We start from the raw sequence: 18,701 nt of genomic DNA, 5'->3' as shown, positions 1-18,701 counted from the left end.
GGTCTAGCCTACACATAACTTCCGTTGGCTCTCAGCCTACCAAACTTTATTTAGGTCTAGCCTACACATAACTTCCGTTGGCTCTCAGCCTACCAAACTTTATTTAGGTCTAGCCTACACATAACTTCCGTTGGCTCTCAGCCTACCAAACTTTATTTAGGTCTAGCCTACACATAACTTCCCTTGGCTCTCAGCCTACCAAACTTTATTTAGGTCTAGCCTACACATAACTTCCGTTGGCTCTCAGCCTACCAAACTTTATTTAGGTCTAGCCTACACATAACTTCCCTTGGCTCTCAGCCTACCAAACTTTATTTAGGTCTAGCCTACACATAACTTCCCTTGGCTCTCAGGCTACCAAACTTTATTTAGATCTAAACATAACTTCCGTTGGCTCTCAGCCTACCAAACTTTATTTAGGTCTAGCCTACACATAACTTCCCTTGGCTCTCAGCCTACCAAACTTTATTTAGGTCTAGCCTAACATAACTTCCGTTGGCTCTCAGCCTACCAAACTTTATTTAGGTCTAGCCTACACATAATGGCTCTCAGCCTACCAAACTTTATTTAGGTCTAGCCTCATAACTTCCATTGGCTCTCAGCAAACTTTATTTAGGTCTAGACATGGCTCTCAGCCTACCAAACTTTATTTAGGTCTAGCCTAACAAATCCCTTGGCTCTCAGCCTACCAAACTTTATTTTCTAGCCTACACATAACTTCCCTTGCTCTCAGCCTACCAAACTTTATTTAGGTCTAGCCTACACATAACTTACGTTGGCTCTCAGCCTACCAAACTTTATTTAGGTCTAGCCTACACATAACTTCCCTTGGCTCTCAGCCTACCAAACTTTATTTAGATCTAGCCTACACATAACTTCCCTTGGCTCTCAGCCTACCAAACTTTATTTTTAGCCTACACATAACTTCCCTTGGCTCTCAACCAAACTTTATTTAGGTCTAGCCTACACATAACTTCCCTTGGCTCTCAGCCTACCAAACTTTATTTAGGTCTAGACATAACTTCCATTGGCTCTCAACAAACTTTATTTAGGTCTAGCCTACATAACTTCCCTTTTCAGCCAAACTTTATTTAGGTCTATTTTAATACTTCCGTTGGCTCTCAGCCTACCAAACTTTATTTAGGTCTAGCCTACACATAACTTCCCTTGGCTCTCAGCCTACCAAACTTTATTTTTAGACATAACTTCCATTGGCTCTCAGCCTACCAAACTTTATTTAGGTCTAGCCATCTACGTTTGTCACATAATCTTCCGTTGGCTCTCAGCCTACCAAAATTTAGGTCTAGCCTACACATAACTTCCCTTGGCTCTCAGCCTACCAAACTTTATTTAGGTCTAGCCTAAATAACTTACGTTGGCTCTCAGCCTACCAAACTTTATTTTTTACACATAACTTCTCTTGGCTCTCAGCCTACCAAACTTTATTTAGATCTAAACATAACTTCCCTTGGCTCTCATCCAAACTTTATTTAGGTCTAGCCTACATAGATGGCTCTCAGCCTACCAAACTTTATTTAGGTCTAGACACATAACTTCCCTTGGCTCTCAGCCTACCAAACTTTATTTAGGTCTAGCCTACACATTTCCATTGGCTCTCAGCCTACCAAACTTTATTTAGGTCTAGCCTACACATAACTTCCCTTGGCTCTCAGCCTACCAAACTTTATTTAGGTCTAGCCTACACATAACTTGTTGGCTCTCAGCCTACCAAACTTTATTTAGGTCTAGCCTACACATAACTTCCCTTGGCTCTCAGACTACCAAACTTTATTTAGATCTAGTTTACACATAACTTCCCTTGGCTCTCAGCCTACCAAACTTTATTTAGGTCAGCTACACATAACTTCCCTTGGCTCTCAGCCTACCAAACTTTATTTAGGTCTAGCCTACACATAACTTCCCTTGGCTCTCAGCCTACCAAACTTTATTTGTCTAGCCTACACATAACTTCCATTGGCTCTCAGCCTACCAAACTTTATTTAGGTCTAGCCTACACATAACTTCCCTTGGCTCTCAGCCTACCAAACTTTATTTAGGTCTAGCCTACACATAACTTCCATTGGCTCTCAGCCTACCAAACTTTATTCAGGTCTAGCCTACACATAACTTCCCTTGGCTCTCAGACTACCAAACTTTATTTAGGTCTAGCCTACACATAACTTCCCTTGGCTCTCAGCCTACCAAACTTTATTTAGGTCTAGCCTACACATAACTTCCGTTGGCTCTCAGCCTACCAAACTTTATTTAGGTCTAGCCTACACATAACTTCCGTTGGCTCTCAGCCTACCAAACTTTATTTAGGTCTAGCCTACACATAACTTCCATTGGCTCTCAGCAAATCCATAAGTGTTTGCAAACAACCTAAATAGGTCAACTTCATATGGATGATTTAATATTAACAATTCAAATGTGATGAATGTGTATTTTAGTAGGTCATAAAGGCATATTGGCGACATTCTCAGATGACTGATGAACAAATGCATTGAATCTAGCTCAATTATTTTTTTGCATTGAATAAATTACATTATGGAAATGTGGTAGGCCTAAATGCTAATTCATAATGATCAAATAATGATTTATTATTTTTCTTTTAGAACGAACATTTAACTGCATCACACCTAACAATATTGTCTGATCAAACAGCATTCTACATTTACAAATGACAATTTTAATAATTCTGTAGGCCTAATTTGATTTATCTTAATTTAATCCCAAAACAAAAAAAAATCTACGTTTGTCACATAATCAGTGACAAAAAACACTAATAACAGTTGTTTGTCTAAATCACGCACTAATACATTTTTTTTTAATCTCGAAGGGCAAGTTATTTGAAACTAACATCCACAGTAGAGTAGACCTAAAGATGGGCTACAGTTGAACACTGCATAACAATATCGACTTTCATTAGGATAAAAATCAATGATCGACGATATTTAATCTGATTGTTTGTCAGATCAACGATTAAACCTGTTTATCTTTCCGAGGTAATTAGTCAGCGCCATTAGAAAGGTGTTGAGATCACCAATATGATTGACAGGTCTCGAGTACCGCGGAAAGACGCCAGACCCTGGCGCTATAATGCGCGTGGCGTCTGCTCGTGCCGCTTTCCCCACAGTCCACACACGGGAACAGTCGCAGACTCATTAGATAAAACACACACACAGCGCCCCAGAATATCCTCAATTATCCCGTCCAGCGGAAGTTTTTAAGCAGCCTTATCTATCGCTTTATCTGGCTGGTGCTAAAGAAAGACGGGTCGGGGGAGGGAGAGAAATACATTGTACTTAAAAAAATCATTTTAGTAATTTAACAGACGCTCTTATCCAGAGCGATTTACACTAGTGAGTGCATTCATGTTCGTACTTTTTCATCGAGAGAGAAAGAGAGAGAGGGAGAGAAAGAGGGAGAGTCCGAAAGAGAGAGAGGGAGAGAGAGAGAGAGAGAGAGAGAGCGAGAGAGAGAGAGAGAGAGAGAGAGAGAGAGAGAGAGAGAAAGAGAGAAAGAGAGAGAGAGAGAGAGAGAGAGAGAGAGAGAGAGAGAGAGAGAGAGAGAGAGAGACAGAGAGAGAGAGAGAGAGAGAGAGAGAGAGAGAGAGAGAGAGAGAGAGAGAGAGAGAGAGAAAAGAGAGAGATACAGAGAGAGAGAGAGACAGAAAAAGAGAGAGAGATACAGAGAGAGAGAAAACGAGAAAGACAGAGAGAAAACGAGAAAGAGAGAGAGAGAGAGAGAGAGAGAGAGAGAGAGAGAGAGAGAGAGAGAGAGAGAGATAATGCATTAGGGATATGAACCATGCCTCTAATAGGCCTGTCATGTTTAATTTGGCCAGTTGACACAGAGAGTGCTTTGCAGAATTGAGGTCAATGCAACTGAAATGCCATGTTATGAAGTGAATTAAGCTTGAAATGGAATGAACTCAAACTCTGTCAGATAGGCCTGAAGGCCCGAGGACAGGTCTGTCTGTCATCAACTGTGAATAACCTTCAAACTTTTATTGAGATTCGTCACAACAGACTGCAGCCAACTCAATGTTAATTGTTTGCGACCGTTAAGAGGAAAGAATCTGACATGAAGAATGAAACGGTTTCCATGCGCTACACTGAGGCTCGTCTGAGTTCGGTTCGTTTACTTTATTTCACCAATTATTGCTGCGCGAGACACGGCAGTGTTGACGCTCTACTCCTCGCGACCATTCATCAGCTTTCGAGGCGCGCAAATAGTCTTAAAAACTATAAACACCGCGAGCCGGGTCGGAGACAGAGGGACCCATTTAGTTCCCGGGGTCTGTGTTAAACGCTGCTGTAGATAAAACAAACGATAATACTGTCTGTCTCGGCACCGCTGTCTCCACCAGCATTAATAATGGGTGTGATGCCAGCCCTGTGCGAGGTCCCCTCAGTGCGTCTTGGAATCTTTACGCACACCAATTCTCCCCAAAAACCTTGTCCTACTGATATTTTATTGGATGCATTTTTAGAGAATAACGTGACTAAACCGAATAACTAGGCATATGATAGGCCCTACTTTTGTAGTGTACAAAAGTAGGGCCTAGTGTACATTTGTGGTGTACATAGCCTGTACATAGCCTGTACATAATGTAGCTCGAGACGAATGTGTCATAAGGCATGACTACAAAAATGTTATGGTATGTGTGACACTCCTAGCCCTGGTGCGCTGCGTGGGTGGGAGGATGCTGGTTTGTTGTCTGTTATCACTTCCTGAAAGTCAGGCCAGCGGAGGAAGAGACATGTTGGTCCCTATGTTCTTGCTGCCAGGGAAGTTCCCTCCACCTAGACGCTTTGCTGCTTGTCTGCTCTTATTCCCACCCCTTTGTGCATTATCAGTATATCTATCCATCCCTGTGTGTCCCAACCAACACACTTACCCTAAACCTAATCACCAACCGTACCCCCTGAACATAAATCTTGACCTTAAACCAGGTTCATATCCTCTACACAACCATCCTGTTTCTTCTGGTCCTTTAATTTAAATGTTGATTTCATTCATGTAATCGATTTTCTGATCTTATGCACTGCACTTGTTTTTATGTAGGGAAGCAGGTAGCCTAGCGGTTAAGCGTGTAAACGAAAGGTCACTGGTTCGAAACCCCAAGGTGGAAACATCTGCAGTTCTGCCCTTGAGCAAGACAGTTAACAAACAACTGTTCAACGGGCGCCGATGACGTGGATGTTGATTAAGGCAGCTCCCTGCACCTCTCTGATTTAGAGAGGGGTGGAGTTAAATGCGGAAGACACATTTCAGTTGAACACATTCAGTTGTGCAACTGGCTAAGCATCTCCTTGCATACGTTGAATGTCCGCCAAATAAAATGTATCATCCTTAAACTATTAAACAGAACCTAACACAGACAGACAGGCTCGTGCACACATAGAAAAAGGTTCCAGTATTTATTTTATTCTCTTTTGCCTTCAACCATATACATTTTACGGGGAAAAATGTATAAAAATGTATAATAAATTCCAACCATCTATTATGGACAAAAGGCGTGTTTGTGACGGTGCGTAATGGGGCTGAAGTTGCATTGCGGATTTAGATGCACCACGGACATGTAGGGTTACACCAATAGGATGCCCCCTAACAACGTCCAATAAGAGACTTAACCTCCCCCTCATCCCCCCTCTCTCTTTCCCCATGCATAGCAGAAAGAGGCCAAGAAAAGTTAGGGACTCGAGTTGAAAGTCAAGATCCCCCTCGGTTAAACAAACGAACGAGTACTTGAGCTCAGTAAATATTACTAAGAAGAGGAGATTTTGGAATCATTGGTTTGTTGCCATTTATATGTCAGATCAACTGTTCTTTGGCAATGTTTTCCAGCCCCAGTACGTCCACACCCTTCTCGGTTAAGGATATATTAAACCTGGAGCAGCACACTAGTGCTGAAGATCTGGTCTCACTGGCCATCTCTCCACGGATGGACTGTGCCTTACCGACCTCCTCCTGCATGCTGGGCCGCCTGAAACAGGAGCCGCTTCGGGAGATGTCGTCTGGAGGCTCGCTGTTTGGAGAGGAGCTCCATGAGGCTAAAGACAACAGAAATACTGCCCTCAACTTCGCCGCTGCCTTCTATGGGAAATCTTTCTTAGAAATTGACATCAAGGATGGCAAGACGGACAGATTTGAGGGGAAATACAGAAAAGGTAACAGTTTATGATATTAGTATCAAAATAGCCCTAAGTGAAAATCTGAATAATTATGTAAGTAACTAAACAGATTTGCGTCGGACACAATCTAAAACGTGTAGGCTAAGGATAAGACATTTCACAAGGGATGTAATAGTAATGCTACTCCTAGTGTACACCCTTATTCTGGAATAAGAACAGTCAAAGAGGCCTAATCTATTTTACAATTAAGGAGAAAATAAAGGAATGTTTTAATTGAAGTTTAGATTGAATTCTCTCCTCGGGATACCAAACAGTTCCATGGAAGTTTGATTACAATTGAGAAAATATAGCAATCATAATCGACTGAACCCATTTTACTTTTTGGACTCTAGGATCTAGGGCAGACCTAGAACGCTTGTCTAAATTATGTCTTGCTAAAAGTCTCCGAGCTGAATTCCTATTGTTGGGTCCTTTATACAATTTAACATACTGGAATTAAATTAAATACGTCTTAATTTATTCATTTATTTCTATTCCACTAGACATGTCCTACATCTCTCAGAGCGAGCCGGTGGTGGACTTGAAGTCAGAGGACCCGGATCTGCCCACCAAACCCCGGAAGCGCAGGAAGCCGCGCGTGCTGTTCTCACAGGCGCAAGTGTATGAGCTGGAGCGTCGCTTTAAGCAGCAGAAATACCTGTCGGCTCCGGAGAGAGATCACCTGGCCGGAGTGCTCAAACTGACCCCCACACAGGTCAAGATCTGGTTCCAGAACCGCCGCTACAAGTGCAAGAGACAGCGACAGGACCAGAGCCTGGAGATGGTCGGTATCCCGCCGCCGAGACGCATCTCAGTCCCAGTACTGGTCCGAGATGGGAAGCCCTGCCTTGGAGACTCGACGACCTATAATAGTTCATATAATGTGGGCCTTAACCATTTCACTTATAACAGTTACCCAGCGTTCAGTAATTATCCCAGTCCTGGCTGTAATATGAACCATGCGTGTGACTATCCCACCACTGCGGTGCAGTCTATCCAGCCCTCACAAAACAACGGGAATTACATCAACTTCGGCATTGGGGAGTTAAATAACGTTCAAAACACGTTTCCGTCCGGCAATGGAGTGTCTTCTTTACATGGAATCAGAGCGTGGTGAACGAATGATCGAAATATAACATTATCGTCAGACAAATTGTTTTAAATTGCATGCGCTTTTGCAATGGATGCATAGGCTTACTTGAGTGTTATGTCGATATATTCCATGTACTGTACTTCGACTGGCAAACTCTTGATGGCTGCTTAAACTAAATACATTTGATTTTCATTAGGTTACTAGTTTCTGAGATGGAATAGGGAGTTAATTGTGAAGTTGTATATGAGATGTAGGTATCTACTTCAGTGGGAAGGGATAATATGTATACAATTTGTCAGTGGACATCTTACCCTCACTATCACCGTTTTCTTTGAGGTCACAAATGTACTGGAAGGCAATTATGTTTGTAGGTACTTAATACACGTATTATATGTAAATAAAGCTTTTCTTTTATGTAAATTATCATTTTTCTGCGTGAATTTGATAGGCTATTTCACGGGGGCGGACTACAGGACATATTCTGAGGCAGTGGTGGGAAAAGTACCCAAATGTCATACTGTAGTAAAAGTAAAGATACCTTAATAGAAAAATTGAAAGTCACCCAGATAAATACTATTTGAGTAAAATCCTAAAGATTTTAAATATGCTTAAGTATCAAAAGTAAACGTAATTACTCAAATGTACTTTTTACTTTTGAGACTTAAGTATAAATCATTTCAAATTCCTTATATTAAACAAAGCAGACGGACACGTTTTCTAGTTGTTTTATTTTATTTACAGATAGCCAGGGGGCACACTCCAACACTCGGACATCATTTACAAACAAAGCATGTGTTTAGTGAGTCCACCAGAGCAGAGACAGCAGTGATGACCAGGGATGTTCTCTTGATAAGTGTGTGAATTAGATCATTTTCCTGTCCTGCTCAGAATTCAAAATGTAACGAGTACTTTTGGAAAAATGTATGGAGTAAAAAGTACATACTTTTCTTTAGGAATATAGTGAAGTAAAAGTTGTCAAAAATATAAATAGTAAAGATACCTCAAAAAACGACTAAAGTATTACATCAAAAGTATTTTTTACTTAAGTACATTAAACCATTGTCCTGAAGGACATTTTTTAAATGAATAAATATGAACAAACAACTACAACGGGATACAATTATATCACCTTATTATTTCTAATCATCTTCAATTATTTAGAAATTATTTCTAAATATGAAATGTAATTTATCGACCAATTATAATTTTAGGCCTAGTGCTTTCATAGAATTATAGCCTATCACTACGAATTCCATTAATTGTTTAAAAGGCTAAATGTAGTATTTTATTTATAATATTCATTACTATTATGCTTAATAAAACATGGATTCGCCTAATTGTATTGTATTATTAATCCTATATAATAATAGCCTACATTAAAATCGTTACAATACGCCTAGACGACAACAATTGTCAAATCGATAAGGAAATAATGTTCAAGATCCCACAATCTAAAGCATTTAAATCATTTTTAACTTTACAGCCATTAAATCTCCAGGGTTTTTTCTTCAGTTTCACGACTCACTAGCCTACAAATTGAATAAACACCAGGCCAATCCTAGCACATAAAGATACCATATGTCAGTGTGTTTTAATATTAGGAAAATCGTCCATCACGGTAGCCTATAGTAATTGCCATTGTCTATAGCCAGCACACATTACCAGTAATCCATGTCAAACAATCTCACCCGCTACCCGTAAAGCTGTTCACGTATGTTTAACGTCAGGTTAAACCATTCAAGTGGCTATTAGAGACCTTCAATCTACTATAACCGGAAACTAAAGTTGTTTTTTTTTAACACAACGACTTACCGGCCTCTCTATAAAATATGTTTGGAGCATGTCACGCAATTTTGACTAAATAAGACAAATATGTGGAGGGCTTTAGACGTTTCTTGTATATAGGCTAAGTCTATAGGTCCGGCCTACAAGGTCACGCCCAGTTAGACCTTCTTCTACGGGTGCATGTCAGTCCCCATTAGGCGAGGTCGTGAGATAGCATCACTGACATAATTTAAATATTTACAGAAAGGTCTGTGACCGTTCAGAAGGGTTGTGTTTAAAGTCCATCAGACGTGTCGTCAGTAGAAACAGTTCAGTGTTTGGGGAAATGCGTTCATCATCCTCATCATTAATCAGACAGTTACCGCTGATCCACAGTCAAATTCTGAAATCGCCCACAGGCCCCCAGAAATACACTGACAAATGTATTTTGAAACGGCACCGAATAACCTACAAAACCATCACTGCACATGCAGGCCCTAAATTAAAACAGCATTGTTTAATGTGCTTGTAGAGTGGACAAGTAATAGCCATAATATTTATTGATACCTGTCATTAATATGACAATTACATGTTAGTAATTTAACAGACACTTATCCAGTGTCTTACAAAAGATGCTGATGAAAGGGATTTATATACAGTGCCTTCAGAAAGTATTCATACCCCTTGACCTATTCCACATGTTGCCTTTCAGCCTGAATTCAAAGTGGATTAAATATATTCTCACCCATCTACACACAATATCCCATAATGATAAAGTGAAAACATGTTTTTTTAGAAATGTTAGCAAATGTATTACAAATGAAATACAGAAATATAACATTGACTTAATTATTCACACGCCTGAACATGGTTTCCCCTCTATTATTTTGCCTGTGCTTAGCTCCATTCCGTTAAAATTATCCTGGAAAAACTCCCCAGTCCTTAATGATTACAATCATACATAGAACATGATGCAGCCACCACTATGCTTGAAAATATGGAGAGTGGTACTTAATGTGTTGAATTGTATTTGCCTCAAATATAACACTTTCTATTCAGGACAACAAGTCAATTGCTTTGCCACAGTTTTTGCAGTATTACTTTGGTGCCTTGTTACAAACAGGATGCATGTTTTGCAGTATTACTTTGGTGCCTTGTTACAAACAGGATGCATGTTTTGCAGTATCACTTTGGTGCCTTGTTACAAACAGGATGCATGTATTGGAATATTTTTATTCTGTACAGGCTTAATTATTTTCACTCAGCCAATTAGATTCGTTTTGTGGAGTAACTACAATGGTGTTGATCCATCCTCAGTTCTCCCATCACAGCCATTAAGCTCTGCAACTGTTTTACAGTCACCATTGGCCTCATGGTGAAATCCCTAAGCGGTTTCCTTGCTCTCCAGCAACTGAGTTAGGAAGGAAGCCTGCATCTTTGTAGTGACTGGGTGTATTGATACACGATCCAAAAGGTAATTAATAACTTTACCATGTTCAAATGGATATTCAATGTCTGCATTTTTTTTCCTACTCATCTACCAATACTTTAGGTGCCCTTCTTTTGCGAGGCATTGGAAACATGCACTGCTCGACTGAGACTTACAGATAATTGTATGTGTGGGGTACAGAGATGAGGTAGTTAATCAAAAAGACAATGCAATTTGTTATGTGACTTGAGTACTATTTCACTCCTGAATGTATTTAGGCTTAACAAAGGGGTTGAAAACTGAAATTCCTGCTTTTCATTTGTAATTAATAACATTTCTAAAGACACACTTTGATATTATGGAGAAGAGTGTGTAGGTCAGTGACACATCCCAATTTAATCCATTTTAAAGTCAGTCTGTAACAACAAAATGTGGAAAAAGTTAAGGGGTGTGAATACTTTCTGAAGGCACTATAGCACATTAAAAAGCCCCTTAGGCAGCATTGTGTGGGGGAGCCCACTTCCCCTCACTCTGTGGTACTCAGTGTAGAACACAGTTCAGGGCCTGCCACTAAACAGGACCTATTCACATCTCAAGATCATGCACACCTCTCCTCTTGATTGACACTATCACAGTGCTCTGTAAGAATAGCTCCATTTGCTTGACATAGAGATGCTATAAGTGTGCAGCTAAAGGGACGGGATGAAGAATTGGCCAAACACAATGGCTGCCACTTTAAAACGAGTAAGAACCGCTTAGCCTTCTCTTAGGTCTATTGACTCTCTCCACATGTACTCACTAATGCGTGTCACTGTCAAAAATGTTTTTTTTAATGTTGTATTGTCACATAGGTGCAGTCAAATCTGTGGTTGTATATGGTCAACCATAGTAGTACAGCGTACCTGGAGCAAATGATGGTTAAGTGCCTTGCTCAAGGGCATATCAGATTTTTCACCTTGTCAGTTTGGGTATTTGAACCAGCAACCTACCGGTTACTGGCCCAATGCTGTAACCACTAGGCTATCTGCACAGTCTGTCCCCACTGATTCGGAGTCAGATATGACATATAACTCACGCAACTGAGACAACTCAGGTAGACAAAGTCAGGGGCCTTTATTGGTACACTGAACAGAAAGGTCAACATGAAAACAGATTTATATTTCCCAAATTACATATGAGACCATCACCATAAAGAGGGTGGAGAGGTCATGCAGCTACCAGCCCCCCTCTACACACATCCCTTACAAAGTGTTGAAAAGGCAACGTCAGATAACAGGTCCACACCAACCTAAAAATACCCCCCCACCCTCCACCCCCGGTGGAAAGAAAGGGAGCAGGAGAGGGAAACGGGTCAGAGTAATCTGCTTTTCTGGGTCTTATCTGAAGAAAGGCAGAGATGCATGGTTCCTTATCGGTGACTATGTGATTACTGCCACAGCTTTTCAGATTTGTTTCTGCCCTGGTGCCTGGGCTGCTCAGTTCCCCCTGCTGCTAGCTTTTCTGCCCTGGTGCCTGGGCTGCTCAGTTCCCCCTGCTGCTAGCTTTTCTGCCCTGGTGCCTGGGCTGCTCAGTTCCCCCTGCTGCTAGCTTTTCTGCCCTGGTGCCTGGGCACTGCCCAGTACTGTTCCCCTGCTGCTAGCTTTTCTGCCCTGGTGCCTGGGCTGTACCCAGTACAGTTCACCCTGCTGCTAGCTTTTCTGCCCTGGTGCCTGGGCTGTACCCAGTACAGTTCCCCCTGCTGCTAGCTTTTCTGCCCTGGTTGGTCAGCACTGTACCCAGTACTGTTCACCCTGCTGCTAGCTTTTCTGCCCTGGTTGGTCAGCACTGTACCCAGTACAGTTCACCCTGCTGCTAGCTTTTCTGCCCTGGTTGGTCAGCACTGTACCCAGTACTGTTCACCCTGCTGCCAGCTACTGAGAGCAGGCCTCACCACTGCTGAGCCAAGCCAGCTAGCTCCGTAAGGAAATACTGACGACCAGATGCTAGACCAGAGTCACTGAAACTTGTGTGGTTGATATGCACATCCTACATGTCCACGCTGCTGCTTGGAGATTCATTTTTGTTTATTTTTACACTATTTAATAAAGTCAACGTTTTGTTCAAAAACTGATTACATTACAGAGAATGTGTTACACATTGACATGAATCCCTATACTTTAAATAATGGTCAGGCGAAAATGTAATCTACATTAAATAAGGCAACTACTACAGTACATTTATTTCTCTTTCAGAGCAGGATATAAATAACTGGGCAACAGCTTTAACTTCCTGCGATGGAATAATACAGTAACATGATAATCATAACAATTGGTTACATTAACCATCAAACTTTCCTCTAAGTGTTGCAAACAGCTGATATTCCTTCCATGATGAACAAATAATGTTTAAAATAGGCTTATCCCCAAAGCCATTTCTACTGTGTGTGTGCACAAGTCTTTAAAATGTTGATTTAGATTTACATTAATCAGCAGTATGTTAATGTTACAATACTTATCTCACACGACTCACTTATGTCATAAATTATCTTATATGATCATAGTTACTCGAATCAAAGTTGCTCTAAAAGTAACTTAGTTAAAGTTAGTTGTGTCTGGTCTGGAGGAAAAATAATCTCTTCTTGAGGATGTAGAAGATCGCGGTGAGAAAGAGTACGAGAGCGAGGAAGATTAGCAGTTTGTCAGTGAGCTCCCTGAGGTTGTACATAGTGATGAGCTTTCTCCCCAGCTGGATGGTTCCGGTCATGGCCTTAAACTCATCATTCATCTCCAGGACTGCCTGAGACGAGGTTGCTATAGAGGAGAGAGTCCACACTGGGCAAAGGCTTTGGGTTTGGACATACAGTTGAAGTCTGAAGTTTACATACACCTTAACCAAATACATTTAAACTCAGTTTTTCACAATTCCTGACATTTAATCCTAGTAAAAATTCCCTGTCTAAGGTCAGTTCGGATCACCACTTTATTTTAAGAATGTGAAATGTCAGAATAATAGTAGAGAGAATGATTTATTTCAGCTTTAATTTCTTTCATCACATTCCCAGTAGGTCAGAAGTTTACATACACTCAATTAGAATTTGGTAAAATTGCCTTTAAATTGTTTAACTTGGGTCAAACGTTTCGGGTAGCCTTCCACATGCTTCCCACAATAATTTGGGTGAATTTTGGCCCATTCCTCCTGACAGAGCTGGTGTAACTGAGTCAGGTTTGTAGGCCTCCTTGCTCGCACATGCTTTTTCAGTTCTGCCCACAAATGTTCTATAGGATTGAGGTCAGGGCTTTGTGATGGCCACTCCAATACCTTGACTTTGTTGTCCATAAGCCATTTTGCCACAACTATTGAAATATGCTTGGGGTCATTGTCCATTTGGAAGATCCATTTGTGACCAAACTTTAACTACCTGACTGACGTCTTGAGATGTTGCTTCAATATATCCACATAATTTTCCTACCTCATGATGCCATCTATTTTGTGAAGTGCACCAGTTTCTTCTGCAGCAAAGCACCCCTACAACATGATGCTGCCACCTCGTGCTTCATGGTTGGGATGTTCTTTGGCTTGCAAGCATCCCCCATGTCAATCTAATAGGCACTGAGTTTGAAGGTAGGCCTTGAAATACATCCACAGGTACACCTGCAATTGACTCAAATTATGTCAATTAGCCTATCAGAAGCTTCTAAAGCCATGACGTCATTTTCTGGAATTTTCCAAGCTGATTAAAGGCACAGTCAACTTAGTGTATGTAAACTTCTGACCCACTGGAATTGTGATAGATTATTTCACTTAGAATTCACTGTGTCTGTAAACAATTGTTGGAAAAATGACTTGTGTCATGCACAAAGTAGATGTCCTAACCAACTTGCCCAAACTATAGTTTTTGTGGAGTGGTTGAAAAACGAGTTTTAATGGCTCCAACCTAAGTGTATGTAAACTTCCGACTTCAACTGTATCAAATACTGCCAGCTGTTACTGCCAGCTGGTTGCTTGTATTTAAATAAGGCACCTGAGAAAGAAACAGTCCTTGGGTCCTCCATTTTGAAGGCTTTTGGTGGAACCATCTCAATATTGTTCTCACCAGTGATGTAATGGAAGGTAAACACAGCAAATGGCACTTACACACCTTTTTTAAGTTGCTGAAACGTTTACCCACCTATTGCAAACAAATGCATTGTAAATATAGGGAGTATTACTTTATTCACTGTGAAAGGCGATCAGTGTTTACCCACTTTTTACCACTACATCACTGCTTCTCATTCATCTAGTTCTTACAGATGTGTAAACACTGAAGGAAAAGGGAGCTAGGGGATGGGGTCAGGGGCCGAAATTATAAACACTACTGTCCTCTCAGAAACAAGACTCCGATATTATTCACTCTCTGTACTCTAGGGGGAGCCACTCACCCAGCATGGTTATGGATTCCTCGCTCTGCATCACCTGCTGTGACATCATCTGGCTGATGCTCATCAGGCTCTCTGTGATGTCACTGGATGTCTGGGCCAGGCCCTCTTTGGTCACCTTTCTGATTGGAGGAAAAAAAATAACAAATACATTCTAAATCTTCATAGTAACAGACAACAATAAGACAAAGTATAAACACACAGTGGGTGAAATAAGGGAAAGACAATGAAACACTCCAGAAGAGTATCTAGAAACAGGCAATATCGTTTACCGTTGTCTAAATTCACTATCTCCTCCATAGAGAAGAGATTCCTTCTCCAGGTTGTCCAGCGACAGTTTACTGGCCAGGTTAGCTTTCTTCCATACTGTCTGGTTAATGTAGGGATAGAAAACACACCGTTTCATTAGGATGCTTGTGTACAGTTTATGCAGTACAGACTGGATTCAGTACTGAAGCAACAGCAGTAATCCACACTCCTACCATGCTAATCCACACTCCTACCGTGCTAATCCACACTCCTACCGTGCTAATCCACACTCCTACCATGCTATTTTACCTGAGCATCTGCCTGCGGTGTCTGTCCACCTCACTGAGTAGAGCCAGTTTGTCTGACTCCTTATCCTGCTCCCTCCCCTTCTGATCTAGGTCCAGTCAAACACTGTTCAATTCGTCAACAATAACTATGACGAAAAATACTCGTCAAGTACCTATTTTTCCTGATTAAAACTATGATAACGTGGCGCCCTGTGAAAAAAACACATTACCTTTTCATTTTAGTCAACAAAAATGTGACGAAACGAGAATTCCACAACAGCATAATGTACATTTAATTTGTCATGAAGCATTTTTTCATACATTTTGTACAATCAGAAACATGCAAGCAAAATATTTCATGCAATCCTCTCATTGGCAGAATTTACACATTTCATTTGCGCGGTCTGATTGAGCTGATCTGCCCGGCTCTGCCACACAGCCACCAGGCAGTCACTTCAGTCACTCTTTGATCACATCAGAAGCTCTATTTCCCCATGTGCGCTGTTATTCATTCATCTGTGTTGCCGCTCTCATGCCGCAGTCAGGAAATGCGACATGTGGTTCATTTTTTCATATGGGAAAAATGAATGCTATTTGTTGACTATTAAAAGTACAGTAATGCTTCTGGCATTTTTGTAAAGCTCAAATCCCCCTTTCAATTAAACCACTGGAATTTAACCCCTTGACAGTTATGATGGAAAGAAAATTAGAGCTGTAAATTGTTTAACCTGTAGCCAAGCCTTTATAGACTATATGGTTAATTACGGCTGGCATTGGTTATAATCTGCCACAATATCAAATGTTGCCAGCTAAGGTATACGAGGCCTAGTTGGACAAGGCACGTGGTGGAAATTAGAGGTAGCCTAAATATTCGTTATTTAATAGACAAAACGCACTGACTAACTGACTAAAACTAGACTAAAATTGTCCAGAGTTTTAAGGATGAATCATCCCCAGCTTCCAATTGGCTCATTCATCCCCCATCCTCTCCCCTGTAACTATTACCCATGTCATTACTGTAAATTAGGATGTTTTCTCAGTCAATTTACATGGTAAAATAGGGTTAAATAAAAATAAATGAAATGACTAACAGTTTATTTGGATAGTCCATCTGTAGATGCTCTTTAGACTATCAGTAACATTTAAGCTAACTATATACTAACACTAAAGCATGAAACACGATAATCTCGCTGCTGATAGACTGCCAATATGTACTTATTACAGTAGGAGGCCGTTTCTTGTCTCGCTAGAACAAACGCGGTACCTGCTGCGCGCCGAACCGGTAGCAACGAACCTACAGCAATGGTTGTCAGTAGCCAACAACTTGACTTTGAGCCAATCAGAGAGCACAAACCTCCACGAAGGGGAGCATAAAGAAGGGCATTTTCTCTGTACATCCACGGTGAGCCAGTCACACTTCATATGCAGTGAAGGCTATGTGATGGTAGCTACCGAAGTGACAGACGCAATGCCCACAACACTAAATACTTCCTCCAAGCTAGCTAACCACTGTTGTGTTTTAGGTTACTGTCCTGCTTAAAGGTGGATTTGTCTCCCAGTGTCTGTTGGAAAGCAAACTGAACCTGGTTTTCCTCTAGGACTTAGCCTGTGCTTAGCTATACTCCTTTTCTTTTGATCAAAAAATAAACTCTAGACAAGCATACCCATAACATGATGCAGCTATCCCCGTGCTTGAAAATATGAGGAGTGGTACCCAGTGACATGTTGGATTTGCCCCCAAACATAATGCTTTGTTTTCAGGACCAAAAGTACATTTTTTGCAGTATTAGTTTATTGCCTCATTCTGTACAGGCTTCCTTTTCACGCTGTCATTTAGGTTAGTATTGTGGAGTAACTACAATGTTGTTGACCCATCCTCAGTTCTCCAATCACAACCATTAAAAACCTGTTTTAAAGTCACCAGTGGCCTCATGGTGAAATCCCTCAGTGGTTTCCTTCCTCTCCATCAACTGAGCTTGGAAGGACACCTGTATGTTGGAGTGACAGGGTGTATTGATAGTTTTGATACATAATCCAAAATGTAACTTCACACTCAAAGCGATTCTCAATACCCGTTGTTTTATTCTACCCCCATCTACCAATAGGAGCCCTTCTTTGACAGGCACTGAAAACCTCCCTGGTCTTTGTCGTTGAATCTGTGCTTGAAATACACTGCTCGACTGAGCGACCTTACAGATAATTGTATGTATGGGCTACAAAGACGGGGTAGTGATTCAAATTCATGGAAAACACCATTATTGCACAAAGAGTGAGTCCATGCAACTTATCTGACTTGTTAAGCAAATTTTTACTCCTGAACTTATTTAGGCTTGCCATAACAAAGGGGTTAAATACTTATTGACTCAAGACACTTCTGATTATAATTTTTTATTAATTTGTAAACATTTCTAAAAACGTAATTCCACATTGACACTCTGGGGTATTGTGTGCAGATCAGTGACTAAATCTAAATGTAATCCACTTTAAATTTAGGCGGTAAACATTAACTAATCCACTTTAAATTTAGGCGGTTAACATTAACTAACTAGCTAAACATTTGTCTATGGGCTGGCACTGGCAGTAAGACATTATGAAGAGTGAAATAAATAGTTTCGTTGTTATCTTGCTAGGTAGTTATCTAGCTGTGGCCATCTGGCTCTTAACAAGGGTTTTCTACTAAATAGCAACATCAGCACCAAAGACTTGTATTACTCCATCTGTGTTAGCGCAGACAGCTTGGAATGTAGACCATTAGCATACCCGAACAACACTACTGCCACCTTGTGGTGGAGTGTTTCAACAAGGCTGAGTGGCTGACTTCCAAGGTCTTTGCTGTGTGAACTCTAAAGAGATCGAACAGTGTCGACAGTCAAGAGGTGGTAGGTAACCCCCTTTGTTTTTACACTGCTGCTACTCGCTGTTTATTATCACATTACCCCTACCTGTACAAATTACCTTGACTAACCTGTACCCCCCACACATTGACTCGGTACCGGTACCGCCTGTATATAGCCTCGTTATTTTGTGTTACTTTTAATTTTATTTAGTAAATATTTTCTTAAATATTTATTGAACGGCATTGTTGGTTAAGGGCTTTTAGGTAAGCATTTCATGGTAAGGTTGAACCTGTTGAATTTGGCGCATGTGACAAATACAATTTGATTTGATTTAAGTACTGTCGGCAGGCAAATGTTTGCCAATCCTACCGGTTTGTCTGAGCATTTAAAGTTGGATTTATTTGGATAGTGTCTTGTTTTGCACAAACTATAGTTTATATATGAATATTACAGATATGCCATCTATAGA

General features: G+C 40.8%; 2 protein-coding genes across 2 annotated transcripts; one reads left to right on the top strand and one right to left on the bottom strand.

Annotated features, from left to right (window-relative positions):
- The first annotated feature begins 5,673 nt into the window (after positions 1–5,673).
- Positions 5,674–7,695, top strand: LOC112257063 (homeobox protein Nkx-2.5-like). Its single transcript, XM_024430643.1, has 2 exons — positions 5,674–6,176; positions 6,683–7,695. The coding sequence occupies exons 1-2, from the start codon at positions 5,843–5,845 to the stop codon at positions 7,294–7,296; spliced, it is 948 nt and encodes a 315-aa protein (XP_024286411.1). The 5' UTR covers positions 5,674–5,842; the 3' UTR covers positions 7,297–7,695.
- Positions 7,696–12,185: 4,490 nt separating this feature from the next.
- On the bottom strand, positions 12,186–17,125 carry LOC112255906 (vesicle transport protein SEC20). The gene is made up of 3 exons (XM_024428747.2): positions 15,132–17,125; positions 14,863–14,981; positions 12,186–13,254 (listed from the first exon to the last, which is right to left on the bottom strand). Exons 1-3 carry the CDS (start codon positions 15,263–15,265, stop codon positions 13,046–13,048), a joined length of 462 nt encoding a protein of 153 aa, XP_024284515.1. The 5' UTR covers positions 15,266–17,125; the 3' UTR covers positions 12,186–13,045.
- Positions 17,126–18,701: the final 1,576 nt, after the last annotated feature.

This window comes from Oncorhynchus tshawytscha, linkage group LG08 (genome assembly GCF_018296145.1).
Source record: "Oncorhynchus tshawytscha isolate Ot180627B linkage group LG08, Otsh_v2.0, whole genome shotgun sequence".
Classification (NCBI taxonomy): domain Eukaryota; kingdom Metazoa; phylum Chordata; class Actinopteri; order Salmoniformes; family Salmonidae; genus Oncorhynchus; species Oncorhynchus tshawytscha.
This window is presented reverse-complemented; position numbering and strand designations above follow the sequence as displayed.